This window comes from Pleurodeles waltl, chromosome 12 (assembly GCF_031143425.1).
Source record: "Pleurodeles waltl isolate 20211129_DDA chromosome 12, aPleWal1.hap1.20221129, whole genome shotgun sequence".
NCBI classification, from domain to species: Eukaryota; Metazoa; Chordata; class Amphibia; order Caudata; family Salamandridae; genus Pleurodeles; species Pleurodeles waltl.
In genome coordinates, this window is record NC_090451.1 from 555659038 (window position 1) to 555686626 (window position 27589).

The 27589-nt window shown below is 43.3% G+C and overlaps 1 protein-coding gene across 1 annotated transcript in view; it reads right to left on the bottom strand.

Moving 5' to 3' along the window:
- Window positions 1-27589, bottom strand: part of FA2H (fatty acid 2-hydroxylase) — a 604197-nt gene that overhangs the window by 46015 nt on the left and 530593 nt on the right. Inside the window, exon 4 of the mRNA XM_069217631.1 lies at window positions 12591-12694. Within this exon, the coding sequence (XP_069073732.1) occupies window positions 12591-12694 (104 nt within the window). The remainder of the gene's footprint in view (window positions 1-12590; window positions 12695-27589) is intronic.

Here is a 27589-nt window from a genome sequence, read left to right on the forward strand (position 1 = left end):
AAAAACAGGCAAGTACACTGTAGGAAAACAGTGCAAATAGTGAAAGTCACATTAGGTTGCAATGGGCCTAGGGGGAACACAAACCATATAGTACAATATTGGAATGCAAAAGTTGGTTTCCCACCTAGGCAAGTGTAGAGTGTAGAGGGGCACTGGGAGTGTAGGGAAAGGCCAAAGATAAGTAAAATACCCCACCCCAGAGCCCAGGAAAGCAGGAGTAAAACACAGTAGAAGTAATGATAGAAGATAATGCAAGAACCAGAAGAGACTGCAAGACACCAATGATGGATTCCTGGACCTGAAGACCTGTGGAAGAAGGGGACCAAGTCCAAGAAGCACTGAAGAGTCCAGGGAAAACGGTAACCCCTGCTAACCCGGATGAAGGTGCAAAAGAAGAACCACCGGTGAGGAGACAAAGTCAGTATTGCACCAAAGAAGACAGATGTGGGTTACTGGTTGGTGCAGAACATGTCCCACTCCGGATGGATGAATGCAGTCTGGGTTGTGTTGCTGGATTCCGCCAACAAGCCTTGGCTCATGCAAAACACGCGGGGTGGAAAATGTAGCTGCCCAGGACCAGGAGGGACCTGGTGGCCTCTACCCTGGAGTGGGAGGCAGAGGAGACTCTCAGCAACTCAGGGAGTGCTCAGAAGACCGGGCAGCACACACAGGAGTCCCACAGCACAGGGACAAAGGAGGTGTAAATGGAGGCCCATGCAGCACAACACAAAGAATTCCCACAATGCCGGAGAACCACTCTGGAAGCTGTGTGTCACAGGATGGAGTGCAGGGGGCCTAAGCTGTGCTGTGCACAAATAACTTCTTGGAAGGGTGTACACAAGCCTTGGCAACTGTAAGTCACGCTGTGCACGGCGGTACTGTCTTGCGTGGGGAGGCAAGCTCTTACCTCCACAAAGTTGGATAGCTGGACATTGGGACTGTCGGAGTCGCTTTAGTCCACCACCCGTGTTGCTGGATCCACGCCTATCACCTGGAGAGGGGACCCAAGGCACCAGTCGTCACTGCAGAGAGGTGCCTGCTGAAGCAGGGAAGTGACCCCGTCACTCCACGGGAGATTCCTTCGGTTCTTCTAGTGTAGGCTGAAGACAGGCAGTCCTCGGAGGATGCACGACCTGGAAACTGTTGCAGTTGCTGGCAGGAGCTGAAGATACAATGTTACAGAAGTTGTCTTAGCTTCTTTCTTGCAGTTTTGTAGAGTTCCTGGAGCAGTCAGCGGTTGATTTGTCAGTAGAAGATGAAGCAAAGGATGCAGAGGATTCCTGCTGGAGTCTTGCAATCCAAATCTGAAGAAACACCCAGAGGCGAGATCCTAAATAGCCCTGAGATGGGTATTGGTCACCTAACCAGGTAAGCACCTATCAGGAGGGGTCTCTGACATCACCTGCTGGCACTGGCCACTCAGATGCTCGCACAGTGCCCCACCACCTTGGAATCCAAGATGGCAAATCCCAGGGACACTCTGGAGGAGCTCTGGGTACCACCACAGGGGTGGTGATGGACATGGGAGTGGTCACTCCCCTTTTCTTTGTCCAGTTTCATGCCAGAGCAGGGACTGGGGGTCCCTGAACCAGTATAGACTGGATTATGAAAGGAGGGCACCATCTGTGCCCTTCAAAGCATTTCCAGAGGCTCTGGGAGGCTACCCCTCCCAAGCCTGTAACACCTATTTCCAAAGGGAGAGGGTGTAACACCCTCCTCCCAAAGAAAATGCATTGTTCTGCCTTCCTGGGATTGAGCTGCTCAGTCCCCAGGAGGGCGGAAACCTGCCTGTGAGGTCACAGCAGCTGGGGCTGCCTGGAAAGCCTCAGAAGGCTGGTATGGCAGTACTGGGGTTCCACTGGGAGCCCCCAGAGTGCATGGGATTGTGCAACCAATACTGGAATCAGTATTGGGGTACAATTTCCAGTTGTTGGACACCTTACATGGCCATATTTGGAGTTACCATTGTGGAGCTGGGCATAGGTATTGACCTATGTCCAGTGCACACTTAAAATGGCATCCTCGCACTCACGAGGTCTGGGCGAATGGGCCCAGACAACGTGGGGGCACTTCTGCTAGTGTCTGATTGCCCTCACACACAGGTACTTTGCACCCAGCCTTCAGGGTCTGAAGGCCTGACATATAGGTAACTTATAAGTGACCTGGTGCAGTGAAAATGGCTGTGAAAAAGTGCATGCACTATTTCACACAGGCTGCAAAGGCAGTCTTGTAGAAGCCTTTTTATGGGCTTCCTATGGGTGACAAAAGAAATGCTGCAGCCCATAGGGATCCCCTGGAACCCCAATGCCCTGGGTACCTAGGTACCATATACTAGGGACTTATAATGGGGCAGGCTCGGGATAGCGGCTCCTGACAGGATTTTCTCAGAAATGCCGATGACTGGACTAGCACAGATAAGAAATGGCTGACAAAGCTCTGGAGAGTTTAAACAAACTCAGTTTGACCCAGGATGGTCTCCTAATGCGCAGACACAGGTTGGTGATTCCCCTCCGCAACAATGAGTAATCATGCTAGTGTATGGTGGACACCAAGGCACAGAAAAGATGAAGGTGCGCGTGAAGGAAAAGGTGCGGTTTACCGGCCCTGAATCCAAAGTAGATGACTTTGTGAGGCAATGCCTGGCCTGCCAATTAATGAGCACCCCAGATGTGCTGGCGCCAGTCATGACAGAGGAACAATGCACCAAGCCACGGTCCAAAGTCAGCCTTGATTTTTTGGACCTTTCCCAATGACAGTATCATGTTGGTTCTAATGGATAGATACTCAGAATATCCAGTAGTGGAAGTAATTGACTCCACTTCATTCAGCAATGTTGCACCAGTACTTGAAAATATATTTGCAATTTTTGGGCTCCTAGAGGAGATTTAAACAGACAATAGTCCCCCTTTTCAAGGAACCGAACTCCAAGCAAGAGTTAATGAGGAGCCTGTGCATCCAACACCGATGGATTACCATGCAGTGGCCTCAAGTCAATGGTGAGGTGAAATGCTTTATGTGTATGCTCAAAAAGCCCTACGGATCACCACCCTGGAAGCCAGTGACCCCTAGCTCAGCCTTCAACGTTTTCTAAGGGAATATAGAAGTACAAATCCCTGTACCACGCGATGAGCCCCATGGTCCCTGATTCTAATAGGGGAAAGACGGGGCACCATCCCAACCCACCCAAGGTGGCAGCCACCTCCATAAAGCCCGAAGAGACACAAGCAAGACAGTGAGAGACGAATGATCGGGCAAGCAGGAGGAGACGTGTGGTGGCGCGACATCTAATGATTGGTGTTCAGTGATCATCAAAGACCGAAGATCTGGCTGAAAGTTCCGAATGCCATATGAGCCTGCCATGCACCATGGTGACAACAGAGAAAGGAGTTGAGAAGGTGAACCGGGGATATTTATTGTTTCTGAAAAGCAACATTTGCAGGACCTCAGGTGAGGCGTCTGATCTCTATTAAACCAACTGGGAATCTACATGAGACAAACAAAAACCTCGGGATGAGACAGGTAGGGAATCAGTGCCTGGATCAGGCACGCCCAGGCCCTGAGCCGACAGTTGTCCTACACTCAGGAAAGAGCAAGCCAATCCCATCACCAGCGATACAGTCTCCAGCCTGATCCACAATCCATCAGACTGGAGGATTTTGTGTGCTGTCTGAGCAATTGAACATTCAAACCAAATTGGGGAGGGATGTAATACTGCTGTGCAGTTCTTGACGGCATGTGTTATTGTTTGTTCTTTAACCGAGATGTACAAGGAACATATCCTCTGGCCAGGTGTGGCCAGAAGGTATAAATAAATGGCAGATTCACCACCTGAGGTCTTTTGGCTGCAAACATACTCAGGTGTGTGTGTGTATTTACTCAACTGCATGCTCATCGCGCAGCGCCATCGTCGGGCCTTGCACCAAAGTCGCTACACGATACTGAACAAAATGCTGCTCAGCATCAGCAACAACCATAGGCAAAAGTTCAGCTAATGCCTTTCTAAAGATGAGAACTATTGGCTTTGTCATTGCGTGTTTGTTTTCAGTAAGGTCATTTTGATTATTTGCTTCTCCACTGTTTCTCCAAGTTTTCACAAATGCAGGACTAGAAGGACCTAAGGTCATTAAGTTGCTCCCTTTTTCGACTGTATATGGGCAATTAAATGAAAAATAACATTTGCAAAACTATTAGGTCTGGCAGTAGGGCGGTGCGACTGGTGCCAACGCACCAGTTGCTGACTTTGGGTGGGGAGGTCCTGTTTGCCAGTATATTATGGTTGCTTTCAAAAGCACCTGCTCCCACGTTCCTTGTCTTCAGCAATTTTCATGAAACAATAAAATGTCAAGATAATTCCGGTGACTAATGTTCTTCGTGGAGAGAGTTAGGAGTTTTGTCTAGTGGAAGTTTTGACTCATCCTAAGGTAGCACAGAGGGTTAACTTGTCTGCTGCAAAAAACATGTACCATGAAGGTCACAGAAGTGCATATAATGTAAATGGTCAGTGGGTTATTGTTTTTGTCAGAGAGATGATTTTGGGCCAGATGCATCAAAGCCCCAGTTTGTATTTCTTAAATAGCGAATTTTAAGATCTCTCTATCTGAGAAAATGCAAAATGGGATGTAAGAAAATAGCGAATCCCTAATAGCGATTTCTTAAAATTCGCAATCACTATTAGGGAATCGCTATTAGGGAATGGGACTCCATTCATCCCTATGGGCTGAAGGTGCATAGGTGCGAATGGTTTTTGCCATTCACAATTTGTGAATTCCTAATTTAGGTAATGCAAATCCATAGGTGCTGGGGACCTAAGGCCCCCTTTGAATCACCCCCCCAAAAGAAATTATGCACATGTAAAGCACACATATGCCCTAGGGACAAGTGTGCACTACATGGCACTTTTAAAAATGCATTTTAAATGCATTTTATAAATTGCACATGGTTACCACCAAATTGGATTTGGTGGTAATTGCATTTCCTAAATGCCCAGTTCGTATTTAGTAAATGCATGATACATGTGCTTTGGATAACGCAAATAGGAATTTCCTATATGCGATTTCTTGTTTAGGGAATCGCAGTTTGTGATTCCCTATTCACAGTCGCAATTTTAGGGAATCGCTAAAAATTGGGATTCCCTAAAATTGCACTGCACTGCCTTTCATACATACTGAAACACGATTTTGCGTTTGCAAACGCTGGAATTTACTGATTTGCGCCATTTGCGAATGCAAAATCCTTTCATACATCTGGCCCTTTGTTACTTGCAGTTTATGTTAAAATCCTAATATAGAACAACTGTCATCAAAGAACTGGATGTAAACTGTAAGGTATAGATAAAAGCGTTATGATTTTTTCCTCAATCTTTCATTATCCTAATGTCGCAAAAAGGGTTTATTTGGGTCGAAATCTATTCTTCTTATTAAAGAGAATCCCTAACCCCAATGGTGTTACATTTTAAATTCTGATTTGGTGCTTCTCCCGACCAAGCCCTCTTAAACTATACAGCCTACCTGTATGGATGACATGGGACTCCTACACCTTGTAGTCAGTTTATATACCATTTCCTTAACACTGATTTACAGACGTATGATTGATTGTCTCTATGCTCTGACACCTCTGACACCCTGCACTGGTGTGAGTGGCGCTATGACACCTCTGACACCCTGCACTGGTGTGAGTGGCGCTATAAAACCTATTAAATGCATCTGCGAGAGAGTGGCTTTAGAGACTTGAGGGGTGGTGGTTAGGGAATCCATGGTGGAGGAGGTCACTGGGGGGCGCCAACAAACATTGTCGCACCCGGCGCCACCAGCGCTAAAGCCAGCCCTGATTAGGTGCTAATGCGTGGAAAGGTAGGATGCGCAAAAGAAAATGTTTTAGCAACATTCCTGGTTTCACTGGAATAAGTAGAAAGTAAGTCTTACTGTGGAATAAACGCAAGGGACGTTGTTAGTATGTTAAAGTCTCACCACGAATAGACCAACAATACAAAAGGTAGGATTACTGCACAGGGTTCTCAACTGCAAACATGGTGACCATTTTAGCAAAGTGTAACCATAATGTCTGTGGAGCAAATGAGGCCTTCGCACTGCTGTTTTCAAATGTGATTATTTGCAAGAATAAAAAAAAAAAAGGAAAACCATGGTATGCACAATCGAAATTCCCTGTGTATAACAAGCAGGACGCTGTGCACAGATCCTCACTTCTGCAGATCAGACCCCACAAAAGACAAACAATTAAAAAGGCCACGTGAGTGGAGGACACCTGCTAGATCGAAAGACAGCGTGGGGCAAAGCTCAGCTAAGTTAAACACAGCATCCCCTGACCATGACTGAAGCCACGCCCCTTCTCTTCAACACAGTGGGCTGTGAGAGGAGTAAGAACATGTTTCCAAGGGCGACTGTTACAGCGGAGTAGGCAAGGTTAGGTAAGAAAGGTTTAGGCCCATATTTATACTTTTTGACGCTAAACTGCGCTAACGCAGTTTAGCGTCAAAAAGTTTTGCGCCGGCTAACGCCATTCTGAAGCGCCATGCGGGCGCCGTATTTATTGAATGGCGTTAGCCGGCGCAAGCAGACCGGCGCTGCCTGGTGTGCGCGAGAAAAACCACGTACACCAGGCAGCGCCGGCGTAGGGGGAAAATGGCGCATGGGCGTCTTAAAATGGGGCAAGTCAGGTTACGTCGAAAAAATCGTCGTAACCCGACTTGCGCCATTTATTTTCGACGCCCATCCCCCATCAACATGACTCCTATCATTGTAAAGATAGGAGTCATGCCCCCTTGCCCAATGGCCATGCCCAGGGGACTTCTGTCCCCTGGGCATGGTCATTGGGCATAGTGGCATGTAGGGGGGCACAAATCAGGCCCCCCTATGCCAAAAAAAATTATTAAAAAAAAATAAAAAAATACTTACCTGAATGTCCCTGGGGTGGGTCCCTCCAGCCTTGGGTGTCCTCCTGGGGTGGGCAAGGGTGGCAGGGGGGGTCCCTGGGGGCAGGGGAGGGCACTCTGGGCTCATTTTGAGCCCACTTGTCCCTTAACGCCATGCCTGACCCAGGCGTTAAAAAGCGGCGCAAATGCGCCGTTTTTAGCCACGCCCACTCCCGGGCGTCTCTTTTGCCCGGGAGTATAAATACCACGTAAAGGCCTGGGAGTCATTTTTTAGACGGGAACGCCTCCCTTGCATATCATTAACGCAAGGAAGGGGTTCACGCTAAAAAATGACGCACATTCCGGGAACTTTGGCGCTATTCGCCTCTAACGCCATAGTATAAATATGGCGTTAGTTGGCGTTAGTTTAGCGTCGAATTTGCGTCAAAAAAAACGACGCAAATTCGGCGCAAACGGAGTATAAATACGGCCCTTAATGTGTTTAAACCATCTAAAAGTCAGTTTGCTCAGCAAACGTGAACAAGTGCCATGTAGTCACTAAGACAGCTGCCAAGCTTTCAGATTGTTGTGTGTGATTTTTTCATAATTTCAGAGTAATTATGAGTGACATTTCAACACAACACTTTCAGGACTGTTACCTGGTGCCACAAATGAAGCACTGCCTTTGATACATTAAAACGTTACTTAAATATAATCCTTGTTCTCACCAGGGGCTTAGATTCAGATCGTGGAGGGGAGGGGAATGTTACACCCCACTAACAAAGGTATCTTGTGAAAAATAGTTGGACTGAGGTGCTTTCAGTCGGGTATGTTGAGGTGTCATGTCGGATTTCACCAGGAATTTTACACACACAAACAAAAACGCACGCACACCTTCTCCCTCAATCTTCGTGGGAATACATGAAAAATGTTGGTTATTTCACAAAATAATGTGGTTTCTCTTACTTAGGGGCAGATGTATCATTTATTTGAATAGCCATTACCTAATTTCGATTTTCTGCAAATCGCAATTAGGTAATCGCTATTTGAATGTATGAAACCCCAGGAGTTTCATTTAGCGATTCCCAATGGCTCGCAAATCGACCTACCTCATTAATATTCATGAAGTAGGTCAAAATTCACGACCCATTAGGAAACGCTAAAATCACAGGGATGGTGGTCTGCTGGGCTCAACAGACGACTGTGTCAGTGATTGCTTTTAAATAAAGCGGTCTGGTTTTTTTAAATGCAGCCCTTTTTCCTTGAAGGTTTAAAAAAGAAAAATGAAGTTTTTTTTTTCTTTTTTTTTTAAGAGTAACAGTGGTCCGTAGAACCACTGCCTGCTCTTAAAAAAATTTCTTGCATGCATTCACAAAGGCGAAAGGGTCCCAAAGGAACCCCTTCCCGTTTGCAAATGGGCGTCCACCTACTTGAAGTTGGTGGTAAAATGCGAATGTTTCGCGACCTCATATCGGTCAAAAACATTCCTACATACCGCTGCAATTCGGTATTAGGAATGATCACCCTTAACAAGCCCCTTCCCAATACCGGTATGTAGACGATATTCCAAATTGTGATTCGTTAACAAGTTACCGAATCTCAAATTGGAATTCATACATACCAAAATGCATTTTTGTGGTCGCAAATAACCCAGTTGGGCCATTTGCGACTGCAAAAATGCATGTGACATCTGGCCCTTAGTGCCCCTACCAATCTGCATTCCTCTCCCTTGCCGCTGCCCCTGTGCGCCAGATTGTCATATAATGTATTAGAACTTTATGTGACAGCGTGATTATTGGGAAATGTGAAGCTCACCCCCACCCACAAATGTTACAGACAAAACTACGCTCCTGGTTCTCAATCATTGAAATCAATGCTGACTTCAGGAAGAACTCTACCTCCTCGTGGGTGTCAGCAAACCTAATAAATCGAAACATAGCGTGGATTAAAGCAGTGTGTCTTTGGCTGGCAGGTGGCGGAGATGATAAATATTTAATTACGTTGGGCCAGATTTACAAGGCCTTAGTGCCTCCTTGTCCCTCTTTAGTGTAATTTTGTTTATGCTAATTTGGCTAAATGAGGCAAAAATCACTGTGCCATATTTACAAAGTGGCACAGTGCACCACTTTGCGACCCCTTGCGCCACATTATGCCTGCGCCAGGCATAATGTATGCAATGGGGGCATTCCGGCGTTAGAAGGCCCGCAAAAATGGTGCAATGAAATCTACAAGATTTAATTGCGCAATTTTGGGCGTAATTTTTAACACCTGCTCAAAACAGGCATTAAAAGGATGTACCCATTGAAATCAATGGGCCTCCTTGCACTTTGCTGCATTAGCATCAAACTTTTTGACGCTAGTACAGAAAATTGCCACAATAGCGTCAACATTTTTTACGTTTTGACCTAAAGTGCGCCATGGTGTGCTATATTGTAAATACTGCACCCCCATGGTGTCGTTAGGTGCTGGGGAGGGGGGGTACAAGAAATCTGCTGCATCAGTACTGATGCACCAGATTCTTGTAAATCTGGGCAGTTGTGTGCTGCCTTGTTCTATGACATGCTTTTGGCATCCTTCTGGTCGCTATGGCAAGGCTACCCGTGAAAATTCAATAAAATATGTTGATAAATATTTGGGAACAGATTTAAGAAGCCTCTAGTGCAACCTTGCATCACAATTGCATAATTTTTGTTTTATGCAAATGTGGCATTAAGGTGGCATTTTCCCCACCCCATTTGTACAAAGTTAAGCAATGCATGCATTGTGCCACCTTGTATCCCCTTGCATCACATCAAGCCTGCACCAGGCATAATGTATGCAGGGGAGCGTTCCGGTGCTTGGAGGCCTGAAAAAATGGAGCAGTAAAATTTAACAGATTTCAATGTGCTATTTTTTGTGTCATTTTTAGTGCCTGCTCAGAGCAGGCATTAAAATGACGCACCCATTTAAACCAATGGGCCTCCTTGCACTTTGCTACACTAGCGTCAACATTTTTGATGCTAGCATAGCAAAGCACCACAATGGCATCAAAAAATTTGATGTTGTTATTCTAACTACCGCCATGGTGCACCATATATTTAACATGGTGCAACCATGGTGTCTTTAGGTGCCCGTGGGGGGGTGCAGAAAAAGTTGATGCACCACATTTTCATAAATCTGGGCCTTCGTTTGAATAACACTCATCGCATTACTTGATTACTCTCTGCTCACTCAGCGGCCGCCCTCACCAGCCAGGAACTACAGGAACCACACTCCTTTTATTCACCAACTTACAATTAGTCTGTGCAGAAAGATCCAGCAGCCACACGTCTCAGAGAGGCCTAGTGGGCTGGGAGAGGAAGCACTAGCTGGTTTTGCATGGGAAAGATACAATGGGGCATATTTAAGAGCCCCTAGCACCACTGGTGCGTCATTTTTCGTGGCGCTCCAGTGGTGCTAAGCACTGCTCCATATTTACAAGCAGGTGCAACTCCACTTTTTTGTGGTGTTACGCCTCCTTGTAAGTATGGGCCCCTCCGACGCAGTTTTCTGCATCAAAGGGGCGTGCAATGGGTGTTGCTGTGGGCATTCCACCGCAACACCCATTGTTTTTAATGCTGCCTCAGGTTTACGAGTTGTAAACCCCTGGGGTGGCATTAGCATGGCAAAATGAGGAGGAATGCTTTTATTTCTCCTAATTTTTTGCTTTTTCTATGTGTGCTGTAAGCAAAATGCCATGACTGATTGTTTATGTGCAGGAAGCTGTCCCTTCCTTCACATAAACAATCATTCAGTATGACGCTTTGGTACTTCTATGTGTGCTGCATTTTTCCATTATAGATTGTTTATGTGCAGGAAGGGACACCTTCCTGCACATAAACAATCTAACCCCTCAACACAGACACCCTTGCACCATGGTGCAAGGGTGCATGCGTTGGCGCTAGGCACCTTAATTCAGCGCCAGCGCAGAGGAAAACGCAGGGGTGCACCGTTTTCCTCTAAATACAGTGCAACCCTGAGTTTCAAAAGTGGCACAGTGTGGCACTACTATTTTTGGCGCAGCACTGCGCTGCCCCTTTAGCATAAATCATGGGCAATGTATTCCTGTGTGCCATCTCACTATAACAAGGAGTCTTTCAGGCCCACCGGCAGGGTAAATTGCTTTACAGGCAGAGCAACAGTGCAGAGATTAAATGCTGCACATCAAGCTGTTTGTTTGGAGTGCCCCTCCTCACCAAAATCATATCAGGGAGTGCGTGATCAATGCATTTTAATGCAGTGATGCAGTCACCAGCATTAAAATGTGTTAGTCTAATCACTGATGTGTGATACTTGGCAGGGCTGTTAAGACAGTCGTAGCGCAAGAAAGGATGGCACAGTATGCAATCCCAGAGATGCCAACATCTGCCACTGACCACAAAACATAAACCTATGCAATGCTCCTCAGGACTGAAATACATATGGAAGACACATTAAATAAGAAAAGGTTGATGGAAGGGTCACAAAGTGACTAAATGGCTTGAACCCAGAGCACCTCTTGTGTATTTTTTTAAGTTTTAAATGAAGAAAGGTTAAAAAAATGGAGAAGAATGACGTGGGTCTGGGAAACCGTAATGGAAAATCCCATTAAAAGCAACAAAAGCTACATAAAAAATAAATAAGCACTTACTTGATACATTATCTAAATAAGAATGTAGACACTTTACAATTTCTGTTGGGTCTATGTAGTTTTGGCTGCACAGAAAAAATGATTTCATTGAAAAATATGACCCTACTAAAGCTATAATGCTTTATATATTAACTTAGATTTTGCCTTTAGTAGGGGAAGCCTTTTTAGGGTCGAGCCTGCATAGCATGCGCTAACGCATGCGTATCACTTGCGAGACGCTGTAGTAGTTAAAAAAGGGTTCGGAGCCCCGCCCATGTCACGTCAGTGTCTTTCATTGGTTCGTGGGCATGCCTTTTAAAATCTGCTCACAGGTCTATGCATTTCCCGGTGGTTAGCCCTCCTCGAGCGCAGCAAGCCAGTACTGAAAACATACGAGGCTCGCAGTTTTCCGTCCGGTTTGTGGACTACTTTTTCTCTTTTCTTCGCAGCGCGATCGCGCTTGGCAGAAGTCGAGTGCTTTGCATGACATCGACCCTGAGACCGTTTCTATTTCCATTTCCATTTTTTAGCAGCGTGATCACGCATGTTTTTTTTCCACTTAATGAGGCAAGAAAAGTCCGGTTGGGAGTTTACAACTGCTAATAGCTCTAACTCTGAGAAATGCGAGACTCATTGCATTGCAAATGCTTGTTTAAGATGGCTTCGCTGTTCACCAGATAGGGCCGTCAGCCGCTGCTGCTCCTGAAAACAATGAACCTCATGCACTGCAATGGAAGCACTCCTTAGAAGGTGGATTAATCACCAATATTGAGATGGTGAGGCAAAATTACTGCTGCAGACTTTTTCAAGATATGATTTGCACGGCCCCAAACCTGTGGGTTAAGGGGGCTGACCCAAACCCACCCTCTGTGCCTATGTATGTTTTTAAAACAACAGATCTTGGTAACTAAAACATTAAAAGCCACATAGAAGGTTATACAAACCTTTATGCAGACTCAAATAGTTCTATATAAGCAACAGTTTCACATACTCACAGATAAGAAAGCCAAATGTATACAAGCACACAGATACATAAATGAATATTCCCAAACACACATACGTAGGGTGCCAAGCTGAGGCTTCATATGACATTACCTGTGCCGAGAGCAGAGAGCCTTGTATCTTCATTGGCCATGGCAGTGTAGCAATAGAAGCAAAGGTACAGCAGCACAGGAACCCACACACTGAGGACTATGTACCTACACAGAGGAAGAGACAAGCAGAATGAAGGATTGAAATAGCATTAAGGAGATATAGCTGCTACATCTGGTAATCATACTCTAGATCGAGAGAGTATGAGCCATAGAATACCAGAATGCCCACAAGTAGGAATAAACGTATTTCCCTTTGTTACACTTCACCTAGGAAGGTTTCGTTTTTTTATGCAGTCCCAGGTTTATTAGTCTTAGCAAATCAGGGAATGCACCAAAATCCACGGGTGGGAACACCCACGCTCCACCCACGGAACACCTTCCCATGGCAGAGTAACACAAATTGTTACTCTGGGCAGTGTCTAAAAGAAGTGCAAATTATATGTACCAGTAATTGTAGCATTGCTACATTTCAATTACAATTCACACGATCTAATAAACAAACGATTAACACAATTCCTTAAACTAACTAAATAGTTTAAACAGTTCTTTAAACTAATTGAAGCTCTGTGCAAAACTTTCACTTCTCTCTCAATGGTTGGTAATCTAATATGACTCAAAAAGCGCGTTTTCACGAGGGAGGCGGCGGCGGCTGAACCACAAAGGGCAGGAGCCCTTTAAATTGAACTCTCGCGCTCCCGCCCTGTGGAACGCGTGCGGCGCCCGGGCGGGCCCGTCCTGCGCCCGTCAGCATCTGACAGAGGCTGGGCTGGGCCACCCCCCCTGGCCATTTTTATTCGGATACTACTGGTATCTCTTCTTGGTCAACTATATACGGTAGGGGTGTGTGCTTTTTTTTCATTTTGACTCAGACTACATCATCGAATGTGTTACAGGGCCACGAGGAGACGTTCAAAGATTTGAGCTGCTGCCAGTGTTGCCTCTATAGACAGGGGCAGGAGCCCTTTAACAACCCTTTTCTCTGCACTTTTGTGTTGAGCCCGCCAGAGCCCAGAGGAGGCTGGGCTGGACTCATTTTTGCTGTTATTTGTTGTTATTTGGCTTAGTGACTTGCATATACTTCGTTGTGACTAGATAAAAGTGTTTAAGATAGTAACCCCATATATATAACATACATAATGGGGAGAAGAAAGCAAAACCAAATAGGGAATGGTATTAATAAAAAAAAACAGGGAAGTACTAATATGATCACAAATTACCTTACAGATGCAATGGGGAAAATTAATGAAGAAATTATCAATGCTGAAGCACGCTTAGTGACAACAAAAAATTTCCTACACGAGGCCATCATAGAAGTGAGCACTGAGGCTGTAGGCTTAATTACTGAACTGAAATCCCCAAAGGGAAAAGGTACTGGGACGGATCCTAGACCTTCCCTAGGCTCCCTTTTACCTACAGATATAATAGAAGAAATTGATTCCTTGAACAGTAATGATGATCAAACTCCCTCACCACCAAAGAAAAAAAGAAGTAGGCAGACTACTAACTCTAAAATTATACAACCAACCTCACAGTTTTCTAAGGGTAGAAAATTAATAACTGAAACGCATGGGGGACATGCAGTAACACTATCACCAGACACCGATGGCCCCTTTAAAAAACGTATGGAAACTCTTTTCAAGAAACTGCATGGCAAGCTAGACCAGATAGAGTCAAAAGTATTGCTAGAATTTAAGGAGATAAAAGAATGTATAACTAAGATAGAGGCAAGTGTTAATACAATGACTAAAGCGAAAAATTTGTCCCATGGTTGTGACACTATACCAAGTGTAGATATAAGGAATAATGCAATGACAGGGATAGAAGATTCCAATGAAAGAAGTATAGGAAACCGGCACCCCATACAGAAAGAGACTCCATTGCCTAAGGATCCCACGAGCAATCATATGGAGCAATTGGATAGGAATCATAGATGCCAGTCCTTATTTAGAAATAGACCTGTGAAAGAGGTATTACAACTACCACCAGATGCTATAATATAAACAATCATTTTAAAAAATGTGTCCAAACTTGGACCAAATATCACTGAGACCTGGACGGATTTACGTAACAAGGTAGTACACTGGATGGCAGAGTACATATGTATACCAGATATACTATTTCGTGAAATCTTATATGTAAGAAGAGTTGATTGGGTGGGATATTTGGAGAAAGAAGAGGGAGAGTGTATTGTGGTTAATTTTCGCAACCCTCGTTTTGTGGGCCAATTACTAGCGGACTTGGATAAAAGATATCAGACTCGCAAAAATTGGAGGAAAGAGATTATGGCTGTTCCTCTAGGATATTTTTATAGAACGATGAATACCTTAGGCACAAGAGACACGGGGGTTACAGAGAAAACATCCAGTAAACTGGTGAGATATAACAAACTAGAGTGCTCCAATCGATTTGCTCCCCTGAGTAACATGGTGGATTTGGATTGACAACAGGAGGACATGAGTAAAAAAGAGATTCTGCTACCGGATAAAATACAACCTACTATTGTAGCCCCCTCTCTCAAATTTCCAGGTTGCAATGGTAATATTGAGACAGATAGGAGACCCCTAGCAGGAGACTTAATTATATTCATGTCATGGAACATAGCTGGAGTAAAAACGAAAATGGACGAGAAGGAATGGCAGACCACAATAAGTTCATCACATATAATCTGCCTACAAGAGGCCTGGCACACGGGATCCTTTTTTATTGAAGGATATGCCATTTTTTCCGCCCCAGCTACTGCCTCACCTAGCGGAAGGGCAAAGGGAGGATTAGCAATATTGATCTCAACACTGGTTTCTTATACTCTGGTGAAATCTTCCCTTGATTCCCCTTATTATCAGTTTTTATTTCTCCGGATAGATGGGATTCCAGGGATTGTTTTAATAAACTACTACAATAATAAATTTGATGGCACCAATAGAGTAGTGGCATCGACTCTTCAGGAAGAATTGCAAACTTTTGTAAATGATATAACTTCAAGCTATATAATAATATGGTTTGGAGACTTTAATATTGAGACATGCCAGAATACTATAGGAAAGACATGTGGATTTGTCGATGATAGGGAAAGTGCACAATTGCACTTCTTACATAACAACTACGGAATTGTATTGAATAAAATATTATTTAGATATGATCTAGAATTGATGGAGCAAGACAGGCTCAAAGGAATGAAACTACCATCATTTATAGGAAGAGGACATTTCTCATTAATTGACCATATACTAATGTCAAAGAGCAATATGGATATGGTCGAATCCCTGAAGATTGAGCCAACCATCTATAGTGATCATAATCCCTTGGTGCTAACTCTGAGATTGGTTAAACCTTTTAATATAGGTGAACGATTGGCAAGGAATATAGGAATAAGAAGGGAAAATGGCATTGTAATTAAATGGACTGGGGTAAATGAAACAGATGTGATGGAAAAAGTTGTAACACGACATCATCAAGACATTCTCATATGTACAGAACCTAACCAAAGCCCAAATGAGATCCTAGGATCTTTCATCCAGCTTAGAAATGCCATTGCAGGAAACCTAGTGAGAACATTATGGAACAAAAAGAGCAGGAAAGTGGGGTGGTTTGATCATAACTGTTCACTAGCAAGTCAGGAATTAAAACAAGCCCTGCAGGCTCGACCAAGAAACAGGGAAGAGGTAATTATTAAACGTTCTAATTACAAACTTGCACTAATGACAAGGAAGGCACAATTGAGAGCTATGGCATGGGCTGATCTTGAGCAAGCAACAACATTAAAAGATAGTACTTTATTTTGGAAAACAATTAATCAACCATTCCTAAAAAATAATGATGTACTCCAAATAACAGCACATGTCCCGTCATCAGAATGGCTTTCATATTTTGGCCTAATTTTTAATCCAGATAATCTGACTACCCATATACCGAATAGGGGGATAATCGAGATAAAGCCACCCTTTTTGCAACCAGTCAGTATAGGGGAAGTGAAATCTGCTATGGGAAGATGTTTGAAAGGGAAGGCACCAGGCCCTGATGGGGTGCCAGTAGATGCCTACTTGACATACATTGATTTGTGGTGCCCTATTTTGACCCAAGTCTTTTTTAGTGTGACAAAGGGATATATATTAACATCTTGGACTGAAAGCATAATTGTCCCCATTTTTAAAAAGGGAGATAGAGGTGATCCTAAATGCTATCGGCCAATCTCACTACTAGATACCTCCATCAAATTGTTGGGAAGAGTGCTCCTAGAAAGACTAGAATTATGGGCTACCAAAAACCATATACTCACAGAGGCCCAATTGGGGTTTAGGCCTGGGGTTGGTACTCTGGAACAATGCATAAATCTTAACCTAATAATAAGTAAATATACAATAGCGAGGAAGGGTCATATGTTCCTCTGCTTCGCTGATCTTAGTAGTGCTTTTGATTTGGTGAACCATGTCAAGCTGTGGAAAGTTTTGATAGACATGGGTGCACCCCTAGATATAATAAGTTTTTTGGCACAACTATATAATCATTTAACAGCACGGGTGAGATATGGAAGAAATGGTGAGTGTACCCCAGGTTTTAGGATAGGGAGAGGAATACGTCAAGGCTGTGCCTTGGCACCCCTTCTATTCTCCCTTTACATAAATGGAGTAGATGCCCATTTAAAAAATATGAAAATCGATACCCCAAAAATAGGAGAATGCTCTATCCTAGTTCTTCTATATGCAGATAATGCTGTATTGTTGTCACGAACTGCAAATGGGTTGCAGAGGCTAATTGAGGGGTTTGTGGAATTTATGGAGGAAAGAGATATGTTGTTGAATCTGAGCAAAACTGTTGTAATGACTTGCGGGCAGGGGAAAGTCAGGAACAAAGCTTTTTTTTATTAAATGTCACAAATGTGAGGAGGTGAATGGATTTACATATCTGGGTATACAATTTTCTAATATGGGACATTGGAAACAACATCTAGAAATCATTAAGATGAAATATGTTAGGACAACTGAGGCTGTTTTTAGATTTTCAAAAACAATTGGTAATAAACCCCTTAGGGAAATGCTGCAAATCGACAAAAGCAAATCAATTAACAGCATTACGTATGGTTCTGCCCTTTGGGGTTCGATGCCCGAGATCCGCTCCTTACAAGTACTAGAGAATACCTTTTTTTGCAGACTATTGGCAGTGCCAAATACCACTTCCACATTTATGGTACATAAGGAGTTGGGTTGCCCTTACGTGGAAGATCTAATATACACCAATGCGTTGCTGGCTTGGTATGGTATTTGGTCTAAAGAAGGGACGCTTTTTACCCAAAAGATTATTAAAGATTGCCTTACATTAGAATATTGGGATAGAATTCCGTGGTTCATGCACCTAAAAGATTTGCTGAAAGGCATAAATCTAGTTCCAAATTTGGACAACCCAGATATTATCCTTCAATTTAGCAAGAAAGAATTGAAAGATCAACTTATAGCATGGAGGGTCTGCAAAAGAGAAAATAGGGAACGTAGGAAGATAACAGTAGCACTTTATATGACTGAAAATAATGAGCTAATGCCAAATTATTTGATGAAAGTAGCATAGATTTTATCTGACTCGAATGCGTTTTAGAACGATACACTTTTTGGTAGCTTTCCCAAAGATGAGGATTTGGAGTAAAAGTCTACCTAAGTGCCCCTGTGTGGGACAGTTTGCACAATCCACAATGCATTTTATTATATCTTCTAAATTTTATCACGATGCTAGGAAGAAATTTTTAAAACCCTTATTTATTACTAGTAAATTATTCTATTGTAGAGAGGTATTTAACTACTTATGTAATTTGGATACTAAAGAGAAATGTGATGCAGTGATAACATTTATCCTAAATGCCATTGAATTAAGGAAAAAGCTGTCATATTTAGAAAACCTTTGGTATGAGAATGAATAATTCTACAATTTGTAGTAGTAAGGGTTTTTATTTATTTATTATTAATGTTTTTTTCTTCCGTATTTTATTCTATTGTATATTTTATTATTATTTTAAAGAGACTGTTTTGATCTTTTGTGGAGTAAAATCCGAATAAAGATTGATTTGATTTGACTCAAAAAGCACAAAATACAAGACTCAGGCCCTCTTTACAAGTGGCCCAGAACCTGTGACAGGTTTTCCTCACATTGGATTCACAAATATTGGTGGTGCTGTAACTCTGGGTGTTGGGGATATGTGACCCATGAGGAGTTGGACCATGAGGATACACTAAGAAATGAGGACTTTCATGGAAAAATAGGTAATTCTGCATTCAGTTCCCTCAGTAATTCCTCATTTTCTCTGGATTTTCACACATATATTCTGAGAGAGCGTTGCTTATATAATCTGTATTAACATGAAATGTTTATGAACTAATGTGTAATAATGCGCATAGAAAATGTATTAATATGTTTTGCTAAAACGTGCGCTTGAAATGTGCCCACGGGGAGTGGCCACCAATGTATACGGGAACTAATAAAAATGACTAATGTTGATGAATTCTTATACTAGAAGATAGTTTTATACTAATTGTTAATGATTATGTTATTAAAGTTTTGCTAATAAATCTTTTAGGCCTTAGTTAGCATGAGTCGAGGCCTAGCTTCCTGACTCTCATATTAAATGTGTTTTTTCTAAATGTGCAATGTGCTGACTTGCTAAAGGACATGAACTCTTGTTTTCTTCAAACTAGAAACAGAATGTAACTATAGTAGATCCGTTCTCATGAAGTTCACCGCTCTTGTAGAAATGTATTAACTGAATGCAACAGTGTAGACTACAGGGAGTGCAGAATTATTAGGCAAGTTGTATTTTTTAGGATTAATTTTATTATTGAACAACAACCATGTTCTCAATGAACCCAAAAAACTCATTAATATCAAAGCTGAATATTTTTGGAAGTAGTTTTTAGTTTGTTTTTAGTTTTAGCTATGTTAGGGGGATATCTGTGTGTGCAGGTGACTATTACTGTGCATAATTATTAGGCAACTTAACAAAAAAAAATATATACCCATTTCAATTATTTATTATTACCAGTGAAACCAATATAACATCTCAACATTCACAAATATACATTTCTGACATTCAAAAACAAAACAAAAACAAATCAGTGACCAATATAGCCACCTTTCTTTGCAAGGACACTCAAAAGCCTGCCATCCATGGATTCTGTCAGTGTTTTGATCTGTTCACCATCAACATTGCGTGCAGCAGCAACCACAGCCTCCCAGACACTGTTCAGAGAGGTGGACTGTTTTCCCTCCTTGTAAATCTCACATTTGATGATGGACCACAGGTTCTCAATGGGGTTCAGATCAGGTGAACAAGGAGGCCATGTCATTAGATTTCCTTCTTTTATACCCTTTCTTGCCAGCCACGCTGTGGAGTACTTGGACGCGTGTGATGGAGCATTGTCCTGCATGAAAACCATGTTTTTCTTGAAGGATGCAGACTTCTTCCTGTACCACTGCTTGAAGAAGGTGTCTTCCAGGAACTGGCAGTAGGACTGGGAGTTGAGCTTGACTCCATCCTCAACCCGAAAAGGCCCCACAAGCTCATCTTTGATGATACCAGCCCAAACCAGTACTCCACCTCCACCTTGCTGGCGTCTGAGTCGGACTCGAGCTCTCTGCCCTTTACCAATCCAGCCACGGGCCCATCCATCTGGCCCATCAAGACTCACTCTCATTTCATCAGTCCATAAAACCTTAGAAAAATCAGTCTTGAGATATTTCTTGGCCCAGTCTTGACGTTTCAGCTTGTGTGTCTTGTTCAGTGGTGGTCGTCTTTCAGCCTTTCTTACCTTGGCCATGTCTCTGAGTATTGCACACCTTGTGCTTTTGGGCACTCCAGTGATGTTGCAGCTCTGAAATATGGCCAAACTGGTGGCAAGTGGCATTGTGGCAGCTGCACGCTTGACTTTTCTCAGTTCATGGGCAGTTATTTTGCGCCTTGGTTTTTCCACACGCTTCTTGCGACCCTGTTGACTATTTTGAATGAAACGCTTGATTGTTCGATGATCACGCTTCAGAAGCTTTGCAATTTTAAGAGTGCTGCATCCCTCTGCAAGATATCTCACTATTTTTGACTTTTCTGAGCCTGTCAAGTCCTTCTTTTGACCCATTTTGCCAAAGGAAAGGAAGTTGCCTAATAATTATGCACACCTGATATAGGGTGTTGATGTCATTAGACCACACCCCTTCTCATTACAGAGATGCACATCACCTAATATGCTTAATTGGTAGTAGGCTTTCGAGCCTATACAGCTTGGAGTAAGACAACATGCATAAAGAGGATGATGTGGTCAAAATACTCATTTGCCTAATAATTCTGCACTCCCTGTAATGTTAAATACAAGGTTGCCCAAACCGGTACAGACAATGGAGCTACTGACTGAAGATGTGCAAAGAATTACAAAAGGATGAAATTATACCGGACATTCTACCTCTAAAGACGTCACTTATATGGACCAATAAAATGCCTGAGAACTGATGCAGGGTGAAAGATTCAATGACATAATGCATATTTAATTGGTTAAAGATAGTGGGGTGCAACCTCTTGTCCAATTAGATTTTAGCGGAATGTACAATGAAAAAGGGATAAAACCCCTTGACACGCGGAAGTGACCAGATTAGTTAGGGAGGGAGATGCTGCTATGATCCAGAGACTTTGTCACTTTGCCTAGTGACTTCACTGATTTTACCCTAAACCATCCTTGTTCTTAGATTGCCCATTTATACTTTACCTCCTTATGAGGCAAGTACTCCTTTGCCCTTCCTGCCTGAGCTGAGTTCCTGACTGATGGCGAATCAACTGATGTACTGAAGACGAAGACTGAACCTGAGTGCTGACCCCAAGTGGAGGGTAACTATGACAATGAAATTGTGATTGTCTGTTTGCTTTTCCTTTCTAGGTACCAACTGCTTCTTTTGACAGAGACCTTAGCTAGATGTTTTCCAAATTGGTGTTCTAAATTGTTTTGCATGAAGCCCAACATGCTAATGCTAATCAGAGGTTAGTTAAGAGGGTTCACAAAACTGACGCAAATAGACAAATGACTGAATCTATGCTTTGTTGGATAATGTGTTAATAATACTCTGCTAAGGACAGTCTATGTTCACGTCTTGCTATATTCTGATGTTTGTGATTCTTGCTTTGATGAAATCTTATCAGAGTTGCCACATCGTGACAATGCTATTATGTTTTTTGGCTTTGAGATTAATAAACTTACCAGTAGTATTGTAACAAATAGGGAATAAATATCACTATACTAAACTGGTGTGGTTATTCATGACTGAAAGGTCATGGTGTTGTCTTGAGTTTAATTAAAGTAATTGACTAAAGTGAAACGCATTGTTGTGATAAGTATTGATGATATTATTGACGTGTTGATTGACATGTTGATTAGCTATTTCGTCCTAAGGTGTCTCTCAACTGGGTCAAAAGATTAATTGGCCTAAAACGAGTCCTAATGTGTAATAATTTATCATAAAGGGACGCGTTAGCAATTCCCTCTGTTTTCAACAGCTGAAAATTCAATGTGAAAGTAAAAGCAGTAGTTACCAGGTCCATTGAAATGAAGAGCCCACACATAAGGAGGGTCAGTGTTGAAACAGCATAGTAAATCCATCTTGCTCCTTTTGCTTTAAAACTACAAATTTACAGAACATATTACAACTATACAAACTACAGCTCTAAATTACCCCAAAGGGAAACACATCTGAGAAGTGTATCAAAGCAGGGACCAAGAGGTAAAATTATATGGCATTTTTAAAGTTGCCCAGAGTATTATGAGGGGATATACAGTAGAACAATCTTTAAGATCAAAAGAGGTGAGTTGGATTCACTGGATCTGAGATCAGATGGAATTTGAATAAGAACTGTCGCTTCTCTCTATGGCCCATATTTATACTTTTTGACGCTAAACTGCGCTAACGCAGTTTAGCGTCAAAAAGTTTTGCGCCGGCTAACGCCATTCTGAAGCACCATGCGGGCGCCGTATTTATTGAATGGCGTTAGCCGGCGCAAGCAGACCGGCGCTGCCTGGTGTGCGCGAGAAAAACCACGTACACCAGGCAGCGCCGGCGTAGGGGGAAAATGGCGCATGGGCGTCTTAAAATGGGGCAAGTCAGGTTACGTCGAAAAAATCGTCGTAACCCGACTTGCGCCATTTATTTTCGACGCCCATCCCCCATCAACATGACTCCTATCATTGTAAAGATAGGAGTCATGCCCCCTTGCCCAATGGCCATGCCCAGGGGACTTCTGTCATGGTCATTGGGCATAGTGGCATGTAGGGGGGCACAAATCAGGCCCCCCTATGCCAAAAAAAATTATTAAAAAAAAATAAAAAAATACTTACCTGAATGTCCCTGGGGTGGGTCCCTCCAGCCTTGGGTGTCCTCCTGGGGTGGGCAAGGGTGGCAGGGGGGGTCCCTGGGGGCAGGGGAGGGCACTCTGGGCTCATTTTGAGCCCACTTGTCCCTTAACGCCATGCCTGACCCAGGCGTTAAAAAGCGGCGCAAATGCGCCGTTTTTAGCCACGCCCACTCCCGGGCGTCTCTTTTGCCCGGGAGTATAAATACCACGTAAAGGCCTGGGAGTCATTTTTTAGACGGGAACGCCTCCCTTGCATATCATTAACGCAAGGAAGGGGTTCACGCTAAAAAATGACGCACATTCCGGGAACTTTGGCGCTATTCGCCTCTAACGCCATAGTATAAATATGGCGTTAGTTGGCGTTAGTTTAGCGTCGAATTTGCGTCGAAAAAAACGACGCAAATTCGGCGCAAACGGAGTATAAATACGGCCCTATATTTCTGTAATTTGCACTGCTGACATGAATGATTGCTCTAATCATGTACCTATCTGCCATTGTTGGCGATGTTTGTGCTCATGTTTAAACTGTAAAACTTGATATTTCATTTATCCTGTAGATGAAGCTGCAACCTAACAATTCTCTTTGCTTTTGTCACAGATTTAAACTAGTATGCTGTTTCATTTCGAAATGCTTCGTTGCCACAGCACTGCATAAAAAAAACTTGCGCTGGAGTTGAGGTATTTTCTTACGACATGGATTTGTCATATTCATGGTACGGTGCACCACGACTCAAGGTCCGAAGGAGCATCAGACATTCCAACGCAACGTCGAGAAGTATCACACATCTGCCACCTATGTGATGCAAAGCTGATTAGCGTGTTTTACAACACTTTTAAGTGCTGCAAATCAGCATTGTGTCACTTAGGAGTGCATTGCATGACGGGAAGTGTAAAAAAAATGGATGCATTTCAATACACAGAACAGCAGACCAAAAATAACTTTATAAAAATGCAGGGAACAGCATCTACCAGGCAGGAGGGCAACGACTCAAACCAGAGCCAAAATGACCAGACAGCAGGCCAGGGGAGGAGGAAGAGGAAGACTAATTTCAGTGAGGAGGAGAAGAAACTATTATTAGCTGAGGTGATAAAGAATGAACACCTTTGCTTTGTCAGCCCAAAACTGCCATTAAGGAAGTAGGAATCTATTTGGCAATCCATACTGGATAAAGTCAACAGTGTAGGGCAAACAAACAGGACAGTGCTAGAGTTGAGGACGAGGTGTCACAACTATAACCACAGGACCAAATTGAAGTGGCCAAGAACCTTAGGACAGCCATGAGGATCGGAGGAGGACCTGATGTCCAGGAGGAGTTGGACCCACTGGAGGAGCAGGCGGTGTCATTCATCTCAACAGAGTTGGTGGCAGGAGCTGCAGAACAGGGCAGTACTGCAGTCAAGTACCAGGAAGATCTACGGAGTAAGTGAATATAAGGGACCCTATGGTTGAAACTGTCCTGCGGCACAACAAGACACTTTGCTGCTCTGTGCTGTGGGCATGTGAAAGTGCAGGAATGTCTCACATATGAATTTGTTTATCACATACCTTTGAATTAATTGCCCGGACACATGTTTATGTCCATCCCTGACAAGCTTCTCTGATCTATGTGTGATATGTTGGTGCAGTCCAGAGTGTCCATTTAATCCTCTGACTTTTAGTGTCATCCACAACATGATAGACTAGGACTTCAAAACCCATAATATAAAGCAAAAAACCAAGACTGAAGCAGCACATCATGCAGGGACCTTGGAATCTTTGCTGATATGTCAGGGCCAATGCCAATCCCCTTGCACCATGAAACAAGTGTGCTTGCCCTGGGGCTAGGCAGCCAAAAGAGGAATGTAAGCTAATGTAAAGTAATGTGCTTTGCCAGAGGGTTAACTTCTCACCCGAAATGGTATCCAGGTGTTGAGAAAGAGCTAGTTGTACAGGCACTAGCACTAAACCATATTGAACAGAGCTGTCCTGATGTGCTGGGTGAGGTCTTTACAGATGTTGGCTGCCGTTCTATAGACCACCCTACCTCCGGTTTTGCCCATATGGATATTGGGGTGGGGGTTCATGCAAGTGAAGCACAGAAGAGTTCCATGATTGTTTGTTGGAAGCATAGATGGTGTATCAGCTCTGTGGGGCCTGGGTAGTGTAGTGCCTTGTAGTTGTGTGTATTGAACTTGGAGTGTTTTTGAATAGGGAGACATTGGGCCATATTTACAACAAATGACTTATAGCTGTGTTGCAGAAGCGAGGCGTCAAAAACAGTTGCGATGTGCAGGAATCTGTTACAATGCCAAAGATGCACCATATTTACAATATAGGGCACCATGGCACAAGGACTCAAGATGCGCCTGAAATTCTGACGCATCTGTGGGAATTTTTTTACATAACCATTCCGTCAAAAGTGGTACATCGCTAAAGTTGGCCTCAAAACAGACACAACTTCACTGATGCATCACAATTTAGAGGTGCTGCACCAGTTTAAAATGATGCAAATAGCCTAATGCTTTAGGACCAATGTAAAAGTCTGTAAAATGGTGGAATTTCACCATCTACATTTTTACATTGGTGCTGTATGTAAGAGTACATGCATGCAGTAACTCTACGCCACTCCACTCTGGGCTATTCCACTCTATACCTCTCCACTCTGCACTACTCTACTCTATTGTGTGCTATGTCACACTACTCCATTTGTCACTTGAGATGTCATCAGTGATGACATAAATGATTTCATAGAACATTTCATGAGCGATGTAATATGTGAAGTCATAAGCAGTGCATGGCGGGGTTCAAGTTATAGTCAGCTCTGCAAACTATAACTGGCGAATTACTGTGGTGGTGTTTTTCAGTTCAAAACGTTAATGTTGTCACTGACATACTCACCTAACTATAACATTACTTTAACCTCTGTTTTTTTGTGTGATTATACATATATATATATATATACATATATATATATATATATATATATATATATATATATATATATCCTAATGGCCAGTAGGAAGTTATAGTTAGGACCTAGTTTCCATAGACAAAGCATTTTTTGCTTTGCCAATAAATGTGGTGCTGTTTGACAAATATTCACAGACTTTTCAAGACAAGTTTGCCACTCCCTTCAGCTGATGTGTGGAAAGTTTAAGGGTGATTCGTCAAGCAGGAGTCAGAAAAAAGGGAGTGTCCCAAAACACGTTTTCCCCATTCAATTTCCCATAGGGATTTTAGACACAACCACAGCCCAAACCGCTGGACGGAATTACACCAGATTTGTCAGAAAGATAAATCTTGGTCCAGAAAGAACCCTTTTTGTAATTTAGTGTAAAACTATTCAGTAGTTTTGGAGCTATTTAAGAAAAAAGAAATATAGAAATCTAAGGAAGCGGAGGGTCCGCACATCTGAGAGATCCCATGGTGAAATCTGATTGGCTGCCAACACTAAAGCCAGGAGGTGTTGACAACCATCTTGGGACTCTGACTCATTCGAGTCCCAAGGAAAAAGTTTAAAAAAATAAAAAAATCACAGAACGGGGCAGGGTAGGAATATGCTGACCCCCTAGGCCTGGTAATGGTACCACAGGCACCCTGCTGGGTCCCAAAAACATTTTTTTTTTTTTAAATGTTGCCACAAATTCATGTAGGATCCGCAAATCCACGGCAATTTTCGAAAAACAAATCAAGCATGTCGCCGGCGCTTGTTTTTTAATTTGCCCCCTGGGTAGGTCAGGTCCCAGGAGTGTATTCATTAATGTAGTTAACAACCCAGACCTGCCATTGGACGAGAGGGTGCGTTTGGAGGCAACCAGTGGCTGGAAGCAGCATTCGTTGCCCAGGCCTCGTCCATAGCTGCCACTGTAGTACAGCTCCTCGTGGTTGTGATGCTGCTGCTGCGTTGGGGGCTCCGCTGCTGGGGGTTAGTCAGAGGATGCAGGAGAAACCTGGACCGCAGGAGCCTCAGTATCCCTGGTGGGGAATGAGGCACCCTGCCGAGGGTGAGTCAAACTAGGCACTGGTATGTTAACCGAGGCAGTGTGGGCGGTGGGCTGCCTGGAAGATGCCCACAGATGTGCAGTTATCACACAGTGCCAAGGACATGGGATGTGCAATGTGTGGGGAAGGAGAACAGGCCATGTGCCACTAGCCTGTGACAAGCAGTGGAGGATAAGTACTGCAGCAGGCATGGTGCCCAGCTCCATGCTCAATGTATACACCGCCAGTCCACAGGCAGGAGGCCAACACCTGCTCATAAAAGTCTCCCCAAATCGAACTTTGGCCCAGATTTATGGTGCCTTAGTGCCATTCCAAAACCACACTAGTGTAATTTGTTTTACGCTAATGTGGGGTTGGAAGGGCAAAAACGCTGCACCGCATTTACAAAGTGGTGCAATGCTTGCATTGTGCCACTTTGTAACCCCTTGCGCCACATTATGCCTGCGCCAGGCATAATGTATGCAAAGGGGCATTCAGGCACTAGGGGGGGCTGTAAAAATGATGCAAAGGAATCTATAATATTATTTGCGCCATTTTTATAGGCATTTTTTAATGCCTGCTAAGTGCAGGCGTTAAAAAGAGGCCCCCATTGTGTTCTATGGGTCTCTGGGTGCTTTGCAGGATTAATGTCAAAATTCTTTATGCTAGTCCTGCAAAG